This window comes from Gadus macrocephalus, chromosome 12 (genome assembly GCF_031168955.1).
Source record: "Gadus macrocephalus chromosome 12, ASM3116895v1".
Classification (NCBI taxonomy): domain Eukaryota; kingdom Metazoa; phylum Chordata; class Actinopteri; order Gadiformes; family Gadidae; genus Gadus; species Gadus macrocephalus.
The window spans coordinates 20,947,608-20,962,262 of NC_082393.1; the positions used below are offsets into that span (position 1 = coordinate 20,947,608).

A 14,655-nucleotide genomic window follows, 5' to 3' on the forward strand; every position below is an offset into this window, starting at 1 on the left:
AAATTACATATTTGACAAATCGCATATCAGGTCCATCCACTGCACATCAAACAAATCTTTGGAGCGCTGCATTCCATGAAATTCATGTCCAGTGTCCAATGCATTTGAAGTTGCATAGTGATGGTGTTTTAAGACTGCCATTGAGATATGACTTTGGGAGCTCCCTGGTGTGCAAGGTGCAGTACATCAACCAGGTACAATGCATGGGCCACGCCGTCGCCTTTGAACTTCTCCTCTCGACAGAGCCACTGCCATGGCTTTGCTTCCCCCCCCCCCCCCCCCCAATTGTTCTTGTGGCGCCCGGGAGGGTGCATTCAATCCTCATCTTTTAATTCGGCTCAGCTGCTCGCACATGACGGACAGGTGTTGGGTGAGCTTGACCATGGCGATGATGATGCTGCCCACGATGAAGGTGCAGGTGGGCCAGAAGAGGGAGTGGAACACCGCCACCTGGCCGTAGATCTGGGTCAGGATGGCGTTCTCCGCCCGGTCGTCTGGGTCGACGAAGCAGAGCACGGTGCGCTGGGAGCGGAGGCGCTCGGATATGTTCAGGACCGTGGCGTGCGTCGCGGCGTAGTCCTTCTGGCACTTTGGCACATAGAAGCACTGGAGATGAGAAATTGAGGAACAGGGTAAATGGTAAATGGACTGCATGTGTATATAGCGTTTTTTTTATCAAAAGCGCTTCACAACCTTGGCTAACATTCACCCATTCGTGCACACATTCACACACCGACGGCGGCGTCAGCCATGCTAGGCGACAGCCAGCTCGTCGGGAGCAGGTGCCTTGCTCAAGGACACCTCGACACTCAGCTAGGAGGAGCCGGGGATCGAACTAACAACATTTTGATAACCAGCCAACTTGCTGCACCTCCTACCCACTTCCTTGTGTGACTTCTGAGGTATTTTGTAGCGTATCAGGTTGGACAGGTTTGACATAGCCACCTAATCGTTTTCTGGATCTTCACTGCTATACGCTATTTTAATTAAATATTGGCCTTAGATTTTTCAATTACATTATTATTATCATAGTTGCTGTTGTGTGTCGTAATAGTTCAACCAACCAGTTATAATCAGGAATTGAATAGAAAGGGGTTTATTGTTCCTTCCCATCCAAACCCACTCTTGATTTGACTATAGTACACTATAGTCAAAGTATCTCTAATTCATTGAAATGTTCAGTAGGTCCTAATCAACCTGTATCTTTCTTTTGGGATAATATTTCATTTACATTTTGTCAAAAAATGATATTGTTATCTCAAGTACACCTGTCAACAGGAGTGAATAAACCTGAACCTAAAGCAACAAAGTTCTAAGTGGCCAGCCACTTAAAACATCGGAGGAATGCCTTTCGATGGCATTGACCAAAGATATATGTCCAGGTTATTTTAAGCCACGAGTCAGTCGACACGTTTAGCATTGCTACTCTAAATCTGGCATATAAGTACAACAAGTACATTTTGGGAAGTATACATTCTCTGCAACTGCATTGCAACGACTGGGTGTTACACCAGTCTTTGTTATCTTGGGCCGCTCCCGGGCCACCTCCTGCTCCTAGAAGAGCCTTTCCGTGCCGCTGACCCCGTCCTTACGCACCTCAGGGTTCCTGTCCTGGCTCTCCTCGTTGTGGGACAGGCGCACCACCTTCCCCGAGGAGTTGAGGCTGACGTAGACCTGGAGGCAGGGGTAACGGGAGCTCTTCCAGCACTCGGCGCCGCAGCTGAACGAGCAGTTTACGTCCCACACGATGGTGGCGTTCACGATGACGCATCTCGATTTCTCTGTCCACACGCTGACGAGAAGGAGAAGAAGAGGAAGGGTAAGAGGAAGAGGAAGGAGAAGAAGAAGAAGAAGAAGGAGGAGGAGGAGGAGGAGGAGGAGGAGGAGGAGGAGGATGGGTCATTCTGGGTGTGTGTGGCCCATCGTCGGGTCAGTGTGGGGAGCCCCTTCTCCACCCATCACATTATATTTTGTAACTATACATTTTGTAACACTAAACAATTAATTAGTCTAAATGTTGGGATGGATTTTATTGTGTCTCCGACGGGTACTACCTGTCAGAGTAGGAGCGCAGTACGGGGTACTACCTGTCAGAGTAGGAGCGCAGTACGGGGTACTACCTGTCAGAGTAGGAGCGCAGTACGGGGTACTACCTGTCAGAGTAGGAGCGCAGTACGGGGTACTACCTGTCAGAGTAGGAGCGCAGTACGGGGTACTACCTGTCAGAGTAGGAGCGCAGTACGGGGTACTACCTGTCAGAGTAGGAGCGCAGTACGGGGTACTACCTGTCAGAGTAGGAGCGCAGTACGGGGTACTACCTGTCAGAGTAGGAGCGCAGTACGGGGTACTACCTGTCAGAGTAGGAGCGCAGTACGGTGACGGCCAGGACAAAGTACATCATGAAGGAGACCAGCACCATGCCCAGGCCCAACAGGACGGCGCGGTCCTCCCCAGCCCTCAGAGCCGTGACCGTTTTCCTCTTGTCCAGCACGTCGTAATCGCGGCTCTTACGGTAGTTAGGTCTGAGGGGAACACATCATTGTGTTACGAAAATCACGTGGTGCCATGGTAACCATTTCCCAGGGCTGGTCCCACTGACCTGGCAGATCAGCTGGTCAGCCTTTGATCAAAGCTCATGATGAACGATGCATATCACGGCTATTGTGTTGACTTGGGAAAAATGACTTGGGTGACTTGAGCTGGTATGTTTGAGTGAATAATGGTTTGATGGAAACGGCATTCCAACAACGGCATACAACAATGGTGCTGTCAAATGAATGCAATGTCAACTGATATGTGTCCCTGCGGTCTGGTCATTACGCCTGATCTGCAATCCTATTATAGTGTGTCTTTCAGGTGAGAGATGAGACTCTATCGTGTGTGTGTCATTAGACCAGCGTGTTCAACCTGAGGTCCAGTTGGTACGAGAGTGTATTTGCAGCAGGGGCATGGCATTTTATTCTTGACATAGACACATTTTCAACAGTAGAAAAAATATTATAGATGATTCCGAAAATTGAAAGGTGGTTTTGTATAGAATAACAATATAATCAAATATACATCTGTTTCTACTTCTCGTTTAGTGTGTCTATGCACTGTTCAGTATGAAAGCATTCCTCTCTATATGTATTGTATAGGATGTCTGTATGACACATACTGTCGATGGAAGTACATAGGGTTCTTGTGACAGAGTACATAGGGTCTTTGTTGTGGTACTTTCAAATGGTATGCATCAGAAGCCTGGGCTTTTTTCAAACATTGTGTGGCTCTGTTTATTCCATCATATGTTTTCCATTATATGTTTTCCATTGTAATCCATGGATGTTTTGTGTTCATTCGCGTTCTTTCCACTGTTTCCCAGTGGCCATGGCCACTGTTTCCCAGTGGCCATGGCCTTCTTGCAGCAATAACTGAGTATGAAGGGGCGCTGGCATCCTTTGGTCGGGTCTGCATGTGAATTTATCTTCAGATAGAATTTATCTATCTTTTTTATTTTTATTTTTTTGAGCTGGTCCCATGGACTGGTTCAAGACAATTAAGTGGTACACCTAAAGTCAAAAGTCGGGAACCACTGCATTAGTCGACAAGAAAAGTTATCATTGCACATGAGGTGACAAAAGGGAAATAAACATATTCAGTGTTGGTGAAAGTAGCAGATGTAATATAACACTTTTCAATTGCAGTTCTATAATACATAATATAGTATAATATAATATCTATAATAATAAAACATAATTCTGGAAAAGATTTATTACAAAGAAGTTGTAATCACCAGACAATTCACATTACCTCCTCTCACTTCCTCCTTGAGGGCCCTTACTTCCTGCCCAGAGGAACATACTCTCTCTGGTATGTGGGAGTTGCACTCCTCCGTTACTGTTCACACTCGCCGGTTCAGACCACCTGCCAAGTACAGAAAATCAGTTATAATAAACCCCACAGACTCCTAGGGTTAGAGCCCTGTTTGAAAGACTTTGTAAAATCCTGTCCCTTTACTCATAGTCTTGGTGAGTAAAGGGTGCTGTGCAGAGAAATGCCCCCAGAAAAATTATCTTGGGGATCAATAAATGATCAAACACCAACATCAGGCCAGCTATCCATATACCCGTTGGTTATTGTTTTTCGGTGATGGCCAGCATGTATATAGCATGTAAATGATCAAAAAGGGCCCAATGAATCAATGCTAGCTTTAGCCCTGTCTGTACTACTCAATGACTGGCCCTTGCCAATAGAGGACCTTCCTGAGTTTCTCTTGCTATTTTGCGGCTGTATTCCACTCGCCATCGATTTTTCCACATGTGTGTTTTAAAGGCGGGCCAACTTCCGCAGTGCACCATTAGATTAATGTTCCTGATGATCAATTTTGCCCTCGGGTCGCTGGTCCACACGAGGCGACTTGGAACATGTGTAAGTTCACAACCAATGAATCCTCTAAAGGTCGTCTGCGCCTTCTCAGAAAACCCGCCAAATCACTCAGACACATCCACTCAGCTAGACTGGAGCAAGGTCCGTGTAGCTATGATTAAGTTATTTGCATTAATATTTAAATACAAAGTATTTGTGTATATTTTGTATGTTCTTTTCATCTGGGATGATTAATATTCTATTCGATCTTACACTAGCGGGAATTCTGTTGGCCGTGTTATAGAGAAGTAGTCATGTTTCATCTTCACAAGTCAACGCCTAAGTAGAAAAACTGAATAAACTTTCTACAAATCGACCACTCTTTAATGAACGGCGCAGTCATTCCTACTGAAACGCACGTGTGTGTGTGTGTGTGTGTCTGTGTCTGTGTCTGTGTCTGTGTCTGTGTCTGTGTCTGTGTGTGTGTGTGTGTGTGTGTGTGTGTGTGTCCGTGTGTGCATGTGTCCCTGAGTGCTGGGGGGAAGCTTGGCAGTGACGGAGAACATTTTGGAGGGGCTATCAATTCGTATTGCCTGATCCAGAAGGAGGTCGAAACACTGCAGGGGTTGACACTATATTTGTATTGCTGTCTGCTCTCTGTTGTTGTGATGTGACCAACGTCAATCTCCCGGAGGGTGTACGCATATGTGGAAATAGCGTTGGTTGTTTTTTGGAACGTTTTTTATTCAGGCACACTGAGGGCTTTCTTGAATACAACGTTAACCAGGAGTCTTACTTTATAAAGGCCTTATTATCCAACCAATGCAGGGGGGTGAATAAAAACAGTGCAGATAGCACGGTAGCACTAGGGCCCATGGGGTTGGGGGGCCCGAAGAGAGAGCAGGCCCACCAACAATGGGTTTGCCGGAGAATTGGCCCTTGCGAGTGATTTACGTTGCCCACTCAGAAATACACCTGTGTTTAACATAGAACTCATGTTCAACAAAATTTTCCATTTGCTCCCTCGAAAAGGAAAACCCATCTCCATCATGGTTGACATTGTTTTCATCTGACTAACTTTCCATGGGTGCTTTCACCTCCTGATTACACCAACGCAACACATTTTCATCAAAGAAAAGTTCACGTTTAACATACCTGGTTTAATATCTTTATTCAGGCTGCAGCAGAAGAGTACATATATATAAGGCAATAACATGTTGTCACTAACAAAAACACTGACGTTTTCAATGCAGAGACCGAATAAAAAAAACAAAAAAACAAGACCGTACAAAGTCATTGTTGCTCGTTTATAATTGTCCTAAATAACGATGCATTGTGAGTATCCCAGAGGTCTCTGCTATCAGTCCAATAGACGATCAACCCGTTCGACAGAGAGGCATTTGTTTACAATGTTTGGTTTAGCTAACAACGTGCAGGCAGATAAGTATCAACTTCGACCCTCCTGACCTATGCACATGGTGTGAGAATGGTGACGGCAGGTGTTGTCAATGAGTAATCACCTTTCAACATCTCTTTTAAAGAGTTGAGAGGTTTACGCTATCCAGTCACCATCTGTGACGACTGGAGAGTGGCTGAATTAAAGATTTATGTCATTGTATATTCAGATAGTCTTGGTGAGTAAAGGGTGCTGTGCAGAGAAATGCCCCCAGAAAAATGTGTTTCCTTCCAGTCAGAATTCAAGACGTAAAAAGAAACAAGTGAGGTGATATATTTGAAGTGAGGTTTGACACAGTGTGTGAAAGAATGGAAAAAACATCATGGTTTTTGATGGCACTGTTTGCATAACTTCACCAGACTGGTTTCACAAGACTTCACACCCATTCCAGAAATACTTAGTAGGTGATTGGATGAACCATCGGAGTATCCTTGTCAATCACGTTTCACATAGAATAGGTAGTTCCGCATAGGGCGCTGCTTGGTCTGAACTACGGTGGTTCGGCCAGAAGCGCATGACATGCCTGGCAAGATGGAATCTCAAGTTGACACACAAGTCAACTTGAAAAGGCCACCCAAACGCAATTATGCAGTGGCAAAGGGTTACACAAATGTGGCGCGATTTACTTTTGCGCCACTTTTGCCACTTTTGCCAGTACAAACCACTTCCCTTTGTAATATACATTAGATTAAAAAAACGAAAACATGATTCTTAATGAGTTACTAGTATCACTTCTGTGTGCGAAAGAAATCCTAGCCGATCATGCGCGATCAAACAACCATTTTGGTATGGAAAGCCCTTACCAAACATCTCGGGAAAAATCTCTGCGTAGAGATTTCCAACTTTCTGGCTGATCATGAATTTGCCCAGACACCCAGGCAGGGTTGGGTGATGTGGTTCTGCTGATGTTTGTTACGCTCCTTCACATCAACACTGCCTTTTCCCCGACCCCAAGTTGAGCATGCTGCTGCTAAGGATTGCTGAGCTGATATAAAACATTGGTATTTAAACGCTTTCATCACTTGTAATCTGAACGGCCAGATATCCAGACATCCGGCTTACAGCAGCAGCATTTCCTCACGGATGCCCTTATCTCATAGAGTTGAATGTTGTGGTGTTTTTTGGCACTGGCTTATCAGACACATCACGTTCACTTTTGTTTATGTGTTTATAGCATGACCCCTGATAATGGGCGGTCATGTTTTTTTCCATTGAGCAGAGCTCTCTCTTGGATGCTTATACTGTAGATCCCCGGACACAGAAACACGAGACACATCTACAAATATACAAAGAACAACAAAACATCTCGTATGGTTGGATGGTTTTTTGGTGTACGATTGTGTGTTTCTCCTATTTACCCAAATACTGGTCAAGTATGTCTGATTCTAAAATAAAAAGATCTACATCTGTGTAAATCATCAAAAATGCATCATAAATGTAATGCTTTCATAAGCAGTAGGTACACTATTATCATTCCCTGCAATAGTGAATGCATCCTGATGAATACGAATCAGTTTTTTAAGGAAAAAAAAACAGATATAAATCTAGATGTGTGGGTTTATATGTGCCTTACAAGAGGATGGCCTTCGCTGAGTCCTAGCTTTCAGCTACTGAGAATGGTGTTTGAAAACGGGTGCTCACCTAATCTCCGTTGGCGTGGGACAGGTGTTGCTGGTCTGACTCGGGGAACAATTGTCAGCTTGCATGGCACCTTGCACATGATATCCCTCAGTTTCCCATCTAGTTATAAGTTCAGCGGCGCTCCTCATCCACCACGACAGCCTGGCCGAAGTGGCTTTCAATTGCTGTGTTCAACTAAGAAAGCCCTTCCAAATCAAACGATGGACTGACAGTTTTAAAAATTCAGTTTTAAAGATATCAAACACAGGGAAAAAAAAAACATTAATAAAGCTAATTAACAATTGAAAAATGTATTACTAAAACAATTGAGTTGGATTGTATTGGGAAATCATGAAAATATTGAAAAAGAAAAAAAATCCTGACTTCCCTTACGCCAAGCTAGCTCTGTAAGCGTAGCCTCTTTAAGAAGCTGCTTCAACCGCCAGTTTAAGTCTCCATCCGCTGTCCCTTCAGGCCTGCTTGCATACATATAAGGTAGGCCTGTGGGAGTGGCAATTCCCGCCATTAAAATAGACGACAGAGGGACAAGGGGGGAGCGATTGTAATTAATTGGAACTGCACCAGCAGCACAAGTGTGCTGGCAAACTCCACATAATCACTTAAAGTGTCATGCCAACAATGGCTTTGTTTGTGAGGGAGCCCGCGACCACCATGCTGCAACCCTCCCAGAGTGTCCCTGTCCATTTATGTCTGTCTCCGCTGCCCTTGTGGGACACAATCCCAGTCACACACACTAACACACAGCATTGAGTTTGTGTTTGGTATCAAAAGGAAATGAGTTTACCTTGGAAATGTAATGTTTTTGAGCAGCGTTAATTTGTGCATTCGTATCCCAACATCAACCCCCACGGTCAGCAAGGTATAATGTGTGGATCGGGTTCTACTGGTCAGCAGGTGTCCGCCATTGCTTAACAAGTGATCAAGCGAACATAACATATGCCGTCATACGATCCACTTTGGCTCCTTCTGTAGGATGGCAGCCTATGATGAATGTGCTTCCAGTGAGATCATGTTGATATTTCTGGCTTGAAAAATTAATTGATTAATGAGTCCACCTGACAATGCAAGTTGCAGAAGATATAAATAGCAATGCTCACATGAGTCTATATATTTCAATCTGTAGAATTTGCAACTATGTTTATAAATATATACAGGGGCGGCCTTCCCTACAGGCGGGTTAGGCGGCCGCCTAGAGCGCCATCTAGAGGGGGAGCGCAAAATAATGCGCCCGAAAAAAAAAAAAAAAACACAATTATATATTTTTTTTCCCTCCTGGCGCATATTTTTGCGCCCCTTCTATATCTCCAACCAATATTTTGACATTAAAAAAAATAAATCTAACATTAGGGTAAAATGAGCCAAAAATCGAAAACGGAAGGGGAACCTACCTCCTTGGTTTCGTCAGAACATGCTAGTACTATAAGGCGTTTGGTTAGAGTGTTTTCAAGAATCGAGAATCAAGAACGAAATCAAGAAAATGAAGAGGCAAAAACCATCCGGGGCGCAATTTAAGAAGAAGAGAAAGGAAGAAGAAGAGAAACGTGCAAAGGAGAAAGGTAAATCTTTAAATCCTGTTCTTTGCCTATAATGAATTCCAAATAGGAAAGGTTGATGAATGCGTGAATTGCTTCGGGCACTTTAGTTGAGTTAAGAAGAAAATATGTACCTCAATCAAAGTTGTCCTACTCCCTGTCATATAGTTATTTCAAGATTTTACAGAGGCGGGTATATCAAAAATGATATGTCCATTTATTCTACTTTATATAAAAAAAGACATGATTAAAATAGGGGCACACTGTATAACGACCATAGCCAGTGCAACAGCACTTCAAATATATTACTCGTTGCATAGTACACCCTTTAAGGAAGACAAACACGGCTGGTAAGTGTGAGAGCGCCGAAATTGCTTAGATGCCATGCCGAGAGCGGTATTGCAGACATATAGAGATGTAGAACATTATAGCTCGCAACATATTGAGAGCTGTGAACTTAGTTCAAACTTTTGAATAATGAACTATGAACTGAACTCGTTCATTTTAAAATGTGTGAACTATGAACTGAACTAGTCAAGTGAACTTTCCCAAAACGGGGCATGTGTCCATAAACCGTCTCACAGGGGGGCGTGGTCGGAGCGTAGTTCAGCAGGGCACAGGCTTGCCATTTCCTCCGTGGATTTTATTCTTGAATTAATGTTTGTTCATCGTTGCGATCGTTGTTGTGTTTATGTGAAAGAAATGCAGTTACAGGGCAAAACAGTTTTTCAAGGTTGCAATTCAGTTTTCGTGGGGAATTAACAAACTATTTTTTATTTATTTTTGCGGAGGGGGGGGGAGCGCCAGGAGTGAAGCTCGCCTAGAGCGCCAAATGTGCTGGGGCCGCCCCTGAATATATATATATATACTATATATATATATATATATATATAGTATATATATATACTATATATATATATATTAGAGCTGTCAGTTAAACGCGTTATTAACGGCGTTAACGCAAATCAAATTTAACGGAACAAAATTATTTTATTCCAAAAAACAAAGAAGCAGTTGCCCGACTGCTATGTTCAAATGACATTTGTTCAAAGCAGTCGTTTAATTGCACTATAGGCTCTTTTTTTGTATCGTCCTGTTTTGATCAGTATATGCCAATGTTGATATCAATAAAAAATCATTTGCACAAGGCAAGCCGATACACTTCACCATGTTGATAAGAGAATTAAAATGAGAAGAATAATGGGACAAAAAAATCAAGGGATATTTAGCATAGAAAAATAGTTTGCGATTAATCGCGATTAATGTGAGTTAACTATGACATTAATGCGATTAATCACGATAAAATATTTTAATCACTTGACAGCTCTAATATATATATATATATACTATATATGATGCATCAACAGTCGTCGAAATGATGGCTTTCAACCATGCCTTTTCCCGTCACATGCAACGTGCTTGGATTGTGTGTGAGTGGGTGTGAGCCAATGAGAGTGCGAGATGGCAGGTTGCCGAGAGACAGCTCTGGAGGAATGCATGAACTGTAGTAAAGCAGACAAAGTGTCTGTCCCGTCAGGCTTCTGTGTGTGGCCCCATATTTCATCTGTTTCATCTTTCAACTTTTTTTTTAAAAGATGACAAACACACCCACACACACATGCAGACACACATGCAGACACACATGCAGACAGACAGACAGACAGACAGACAGACAGACAGACAGACAGACACACAGACACACAGACACACAGACAGACAGACAGACAGACACACAGACACACAGACAGACAGACAGACACACACACACACACACACACTCGCAAATGTGTTGCTGGTCAAATGGGGTATCTGTTGTCTCACAAAGCACGTACTCCAAATATGCATGTGCACACGACATGCATGCCCACACACTCACACATACACACACACAAACACACAGACAGATCTGTATATCTGGCAGCATGTACCCTGACCGCCTCTTGTCTCTCTTGGTCATATAAACTAGTGGCATGCGCATCAGGTGGCAGTGCATGGTGACAGCACAGGTGCAGCGGTAGACATATGCACATGCCTGTGACGCACACACACACGTACACGCACACACACACACACACACACACACACACACACACACATACACACACACACACACACTGTCTGAGACAAAAGGTCATGCTTGTTCTGGAATGAGTTTTGCTGTGTGTGTGTGTGTGTGTGTGTGTGTGTGTGTGTGTGTGTGTGTGTGTGTGTGTGTGTGTGTGTGTGTACGCACGCGTGTGTACGCACGCGTGTGTACGCGTGTGTTTGTGTGTGTGTGTTTGCCCCGTGTGTACTTGGGCACATGGCCAGGTTTTATTGATCAGATACATTGTTTGAGCCATGAGGTCATCCTTCTTGTTGTGTGTGTGTGTGTGTGTGTGTGTGTGTGTGTGTGTGTGTGTGTGTGTGTGTGTGTGTGTGTGTGTGTGTGTGTGTGTGTGTGTGTGTGTGTGTGTGTGTGTGTGTGTGTGTGTGTGTGTAAATATAAAAGCTGTTGAAATGGACAGTGAATTATGGGGCAGGAGACATTTGTTCCGTTTGGAAGTCAAGAAGTCATGACACACATTGGTCTAACTATGCAACACAGCTAGAAAGTTATAGACACAGCAGACATTGTTTACAAGAGAGCATTTTGCCCATGCTTCCTTGTTGACTAGATTTGTTCACTTAGACCTGTTACTCTATCTTAGGAAACTCGAAACTTGCACCAAAAGAACAGCAGTGGAACAATAGTATTCATTTAAGAAGCAGTCAAGCAACCATCACAGGATAGACGAGTACCATTAAGGCCCAGTCTTTACCGCAGAGACCCAGGTTCGATTCCTGCCCGTGGTCCTTTGCTGTATGTCCTCCCCTCTGTCTCCCATACCTTTCTGTCTTACTCACTCAACAATAAAAAAGAAAAAAACTAAATAAATACATAAAAAATTTAACCTAACCATCCTGCCTGAGCATAATCATGGGCTAGCTAGGCTATATATGTGGAATAATATGGGCAACTATATAGGAATAGTAAAGGAATAATGAAGAGCAATAATCTTTAAAATATATATATATAAACCTTGCTAATTTTTTTCTTACTGTTTTTGTTAGAAGTACCAATAATCGTAGGTATTGTCGGTGTAGCAATCAGTAATCCTTTACCTTTGCATCTTTGATGCTATCCACGCCATCAAATACAAGCATATAAGTTCTCACATTATATCATCAGGAAAAAATCCCTTTTGCTCCCTTCATGTAAAATAGGAAAAATCGGACTAATTCAGACTTTTATTTGTAGAGGAGGTGGTGATGGGTGGTGCATTAAGTTGTAGTTGGGTGCCGTCTGCTTTAGTGAATTACTTGGAATATGCTGAACAAACATTTCATTACCACTATGGTTTTATAGGTCTCATTAGCAGTAGCTAATTAGTAATTATGCATATTGTTGACTATGAATATCCATCTATTCCGTTAAAACTCAGAGGCACAATGACTTATGTCTTGCTTGCTGCCTTGTAGTTTCAGAGATATGAATATGAATACAATCTGATCTTAGAACTGTGATTTCAGTAAAATGACTGAAATTCTTGCTAAACATATAGTGATTACATACATTTTACATTTTTCATGTGTACAAATAATTGTACTAATATTATATTACACCTGTCATAGATTTAGTGAAGCAACAACGTATGTTTATTTCATAAGGACTTCTGTGCTTGTTATAAGTTACAATTAATTGTTGGTGTCCTTTTGTGTGTCGCATGAAAGTATCATGTAGGCCTACATGTACCACACTACTCAATATTATCATATCTGATATTGGTCATATCTGATATCAAAGTGGCCCATGATTCAACTCCCCTTTTTTGTTGATGGAAGAAAATGGGTTTTGCTTTGCTTTGCAACAACAATTGTCGATCACAAACTATCTATTGATTATTTAATTTATACACTTCTTTCCTTACCGTAATTGCTGCTGACGTCAACAGGTTTTGAGACAGGTGCGGTCTGTTTTTTTTCTCCTAATTCCAAAGGAGAGAGACTTATTTTCTCTGACGTCATGGGCTGGGGGTGGCGGGGGAGCACGACGTTGACATTCAAACACAAAGCCGTCCGTCAGTACCGCGTTTGGTAACTTATTCTAGTGGCAGAAGCCAACCAGGAACTTTTTATCCACTGCGTAAGGTCGCTGTGCTTAACTTTGGGTGGCGGCTGCTATGAGCTCGTATCTGTGCTGCAAGCATGGCATATCTCCAATACCCGGCATGTGTAAAGACTGACCGACAAGCTCAATAAATCTCTCACACACACACACACACACACACACACACACACACACACACACACACACACACACACACACACACACACACACACACACACACACACCACACAAACAGGCCCACACCAACATACACACATACAGGCACAAACGCACACACACAAACGCGCGCGCACACGCAGGCACGCACACCTCCACTGCGTCCCAAGGGCTGCACCGTTAAAATGATTGGCTGATGAGGCTATAGCTAATGATGTGTGGGCTGAGTGGGTCGACTATATTTAGAATATCTGAAACAAAAAAGGAGAACAGCTTCAAAAATGAAATTAATCATTAATCCTCAATGCAAACTAATGCAGTTAGTGACCTGCGTTTGCGTGTGAATGTAACCAAATACCATCGACACGGACGCCTTGATTACAAGGAGTGTTTGTAATCTATCTCCCCCTTGCGGCCAATAGTGGTATTGTTTGGTTCATTAAACCTTTCGGTTTTCAATAGGTGAGGCGCGCCTCCCCTGGGGGGCGCCAAAGCGCCACATGGGAGGCGCGACACGCAACACGCAAAGAAAAAATACACATCTATATATGAAGATATCGGTAATTGTGCGTCCGTGTATTAGTTTTAAAATGCGTAGGTAATATGATCCTGAATGCGTTTCTGGTTTTCTGTGGAGAGCGAGTTCCCCCAGATCTCCACAAAGGCTATGAAAGTCCTAATCCCCTTCACCTCCACCTACTTATGTGAGTGTGGGTTTTCCGCACTGACCCTGATTAAAAACAAATACAGATCAAGGCTGCAGGCGGAGGACGACTTGCGTTTATTTCTATACGACCAGTTTAATATAAAACACAATTTTATACAATATATAATCAGGGGGTCCCCGCTCCATCTTTCCATCAGTTCGGGGGTCCTTGGCCTGGAAAACATTGAAGACCCCTTCTCTAGTAGACCTCGTTCAATAGTGAACGCTTGACTTCAAGCTTTTACCAATGTGGTAAATGCTCTATTGCTTCCAAAGGCCTAAGTTTGGTATTCACTGTGGTAGAAGTAGGCCTACTACTGTTGTTTTACAGTCTCTTAAGGCTTTTCATTAAGTTTATCTCAACACATTGGGGGCACAATATGCTGCTGTCCCATTATATTATTGGCAAATAATTATATATATAAATAAATACACCTATGTATACATATAATCTATATGTTATATATATAAATTTAACATTTCGACTCTGAAATGTTTGAACTGAATTCTGTTGTTATTCTTTGTTTAAATGTTGACATGAAATGTAAAATATCTGTCAACCCCTTTTACGTCTGATACACTGTGAGATTAGTATCTCATCCTAATGAGAATGAGAACAGACAAAACAAAAGACAATTTGCAACAAAAGAAAAGAGCAAATTTCTTTCCA

At 42.8% G+C, this 14,655-nt stretch overlaps 1 protein-coding gene across 2 annotated transcripts; it reads right to left on the reverse strand.

The window, feature by feature from the left end:
- On the reverse strand, positions 1-13,225 carry si:ch211-247n2.1 (calcium-activated potassium channel subunit beta-2). Of its 2 annotated transcripts, none has more exons than XM_060067022.1 (5): positions 12,924-13,225; positions 3,790-3,903; positions 2,352-2,522; positions 1,597-1,792; positions 1-606 (listed from the first exon to the last, which is right to left on the reverse strand). In XM_060067022.1, the coding sequence occupies exons 2-5, from the start codon at positions 3,837-3,839 to the stop codon at positions 322-324; spliced, it is 702 nt and encodes a 233-aa protein (XP_059923005.1). In that variant the 5' UTR covers positions 3,840-3,903; positions 12,924-13,225; the 3' UTR covers positions 1-321. The 2 variants fall into 2 exon arrangements, with proteins under 2 accessions (XP_059923005.1, XP_059923004.1); XM_060067021.1 differs by lacking the exon at positions 12,924-13,225 and adding an exon at positions 7,442-8,549.
- Positions 13,226-14,655: the final 1,430 nt, after the last annotated feature.

Coding starts and splice junctions, on each gene's coding strand:
- si:ch211-247n2.1 (XM_060067021.1), bottom strand. CDS start 7,569: ATGAGGAGCGCCGCTGAACTTATAACTAGATGGGAAACTGAGGGATAT. Junction 3,904..7,441: donor CCCACGCCAACGGAGATTAG/GTGAGCACCCGT, acceptor TGTACTTGGCAG/GTGGTCTGAACCGGCGAGTG. Junction 607..1,596: donor GCCAGGACAGGAACCCTGAG/GTGCGTAAGGAC, acceptor TCTCATCTCCAG/TGCTTCTATGTGCCAAAGTG.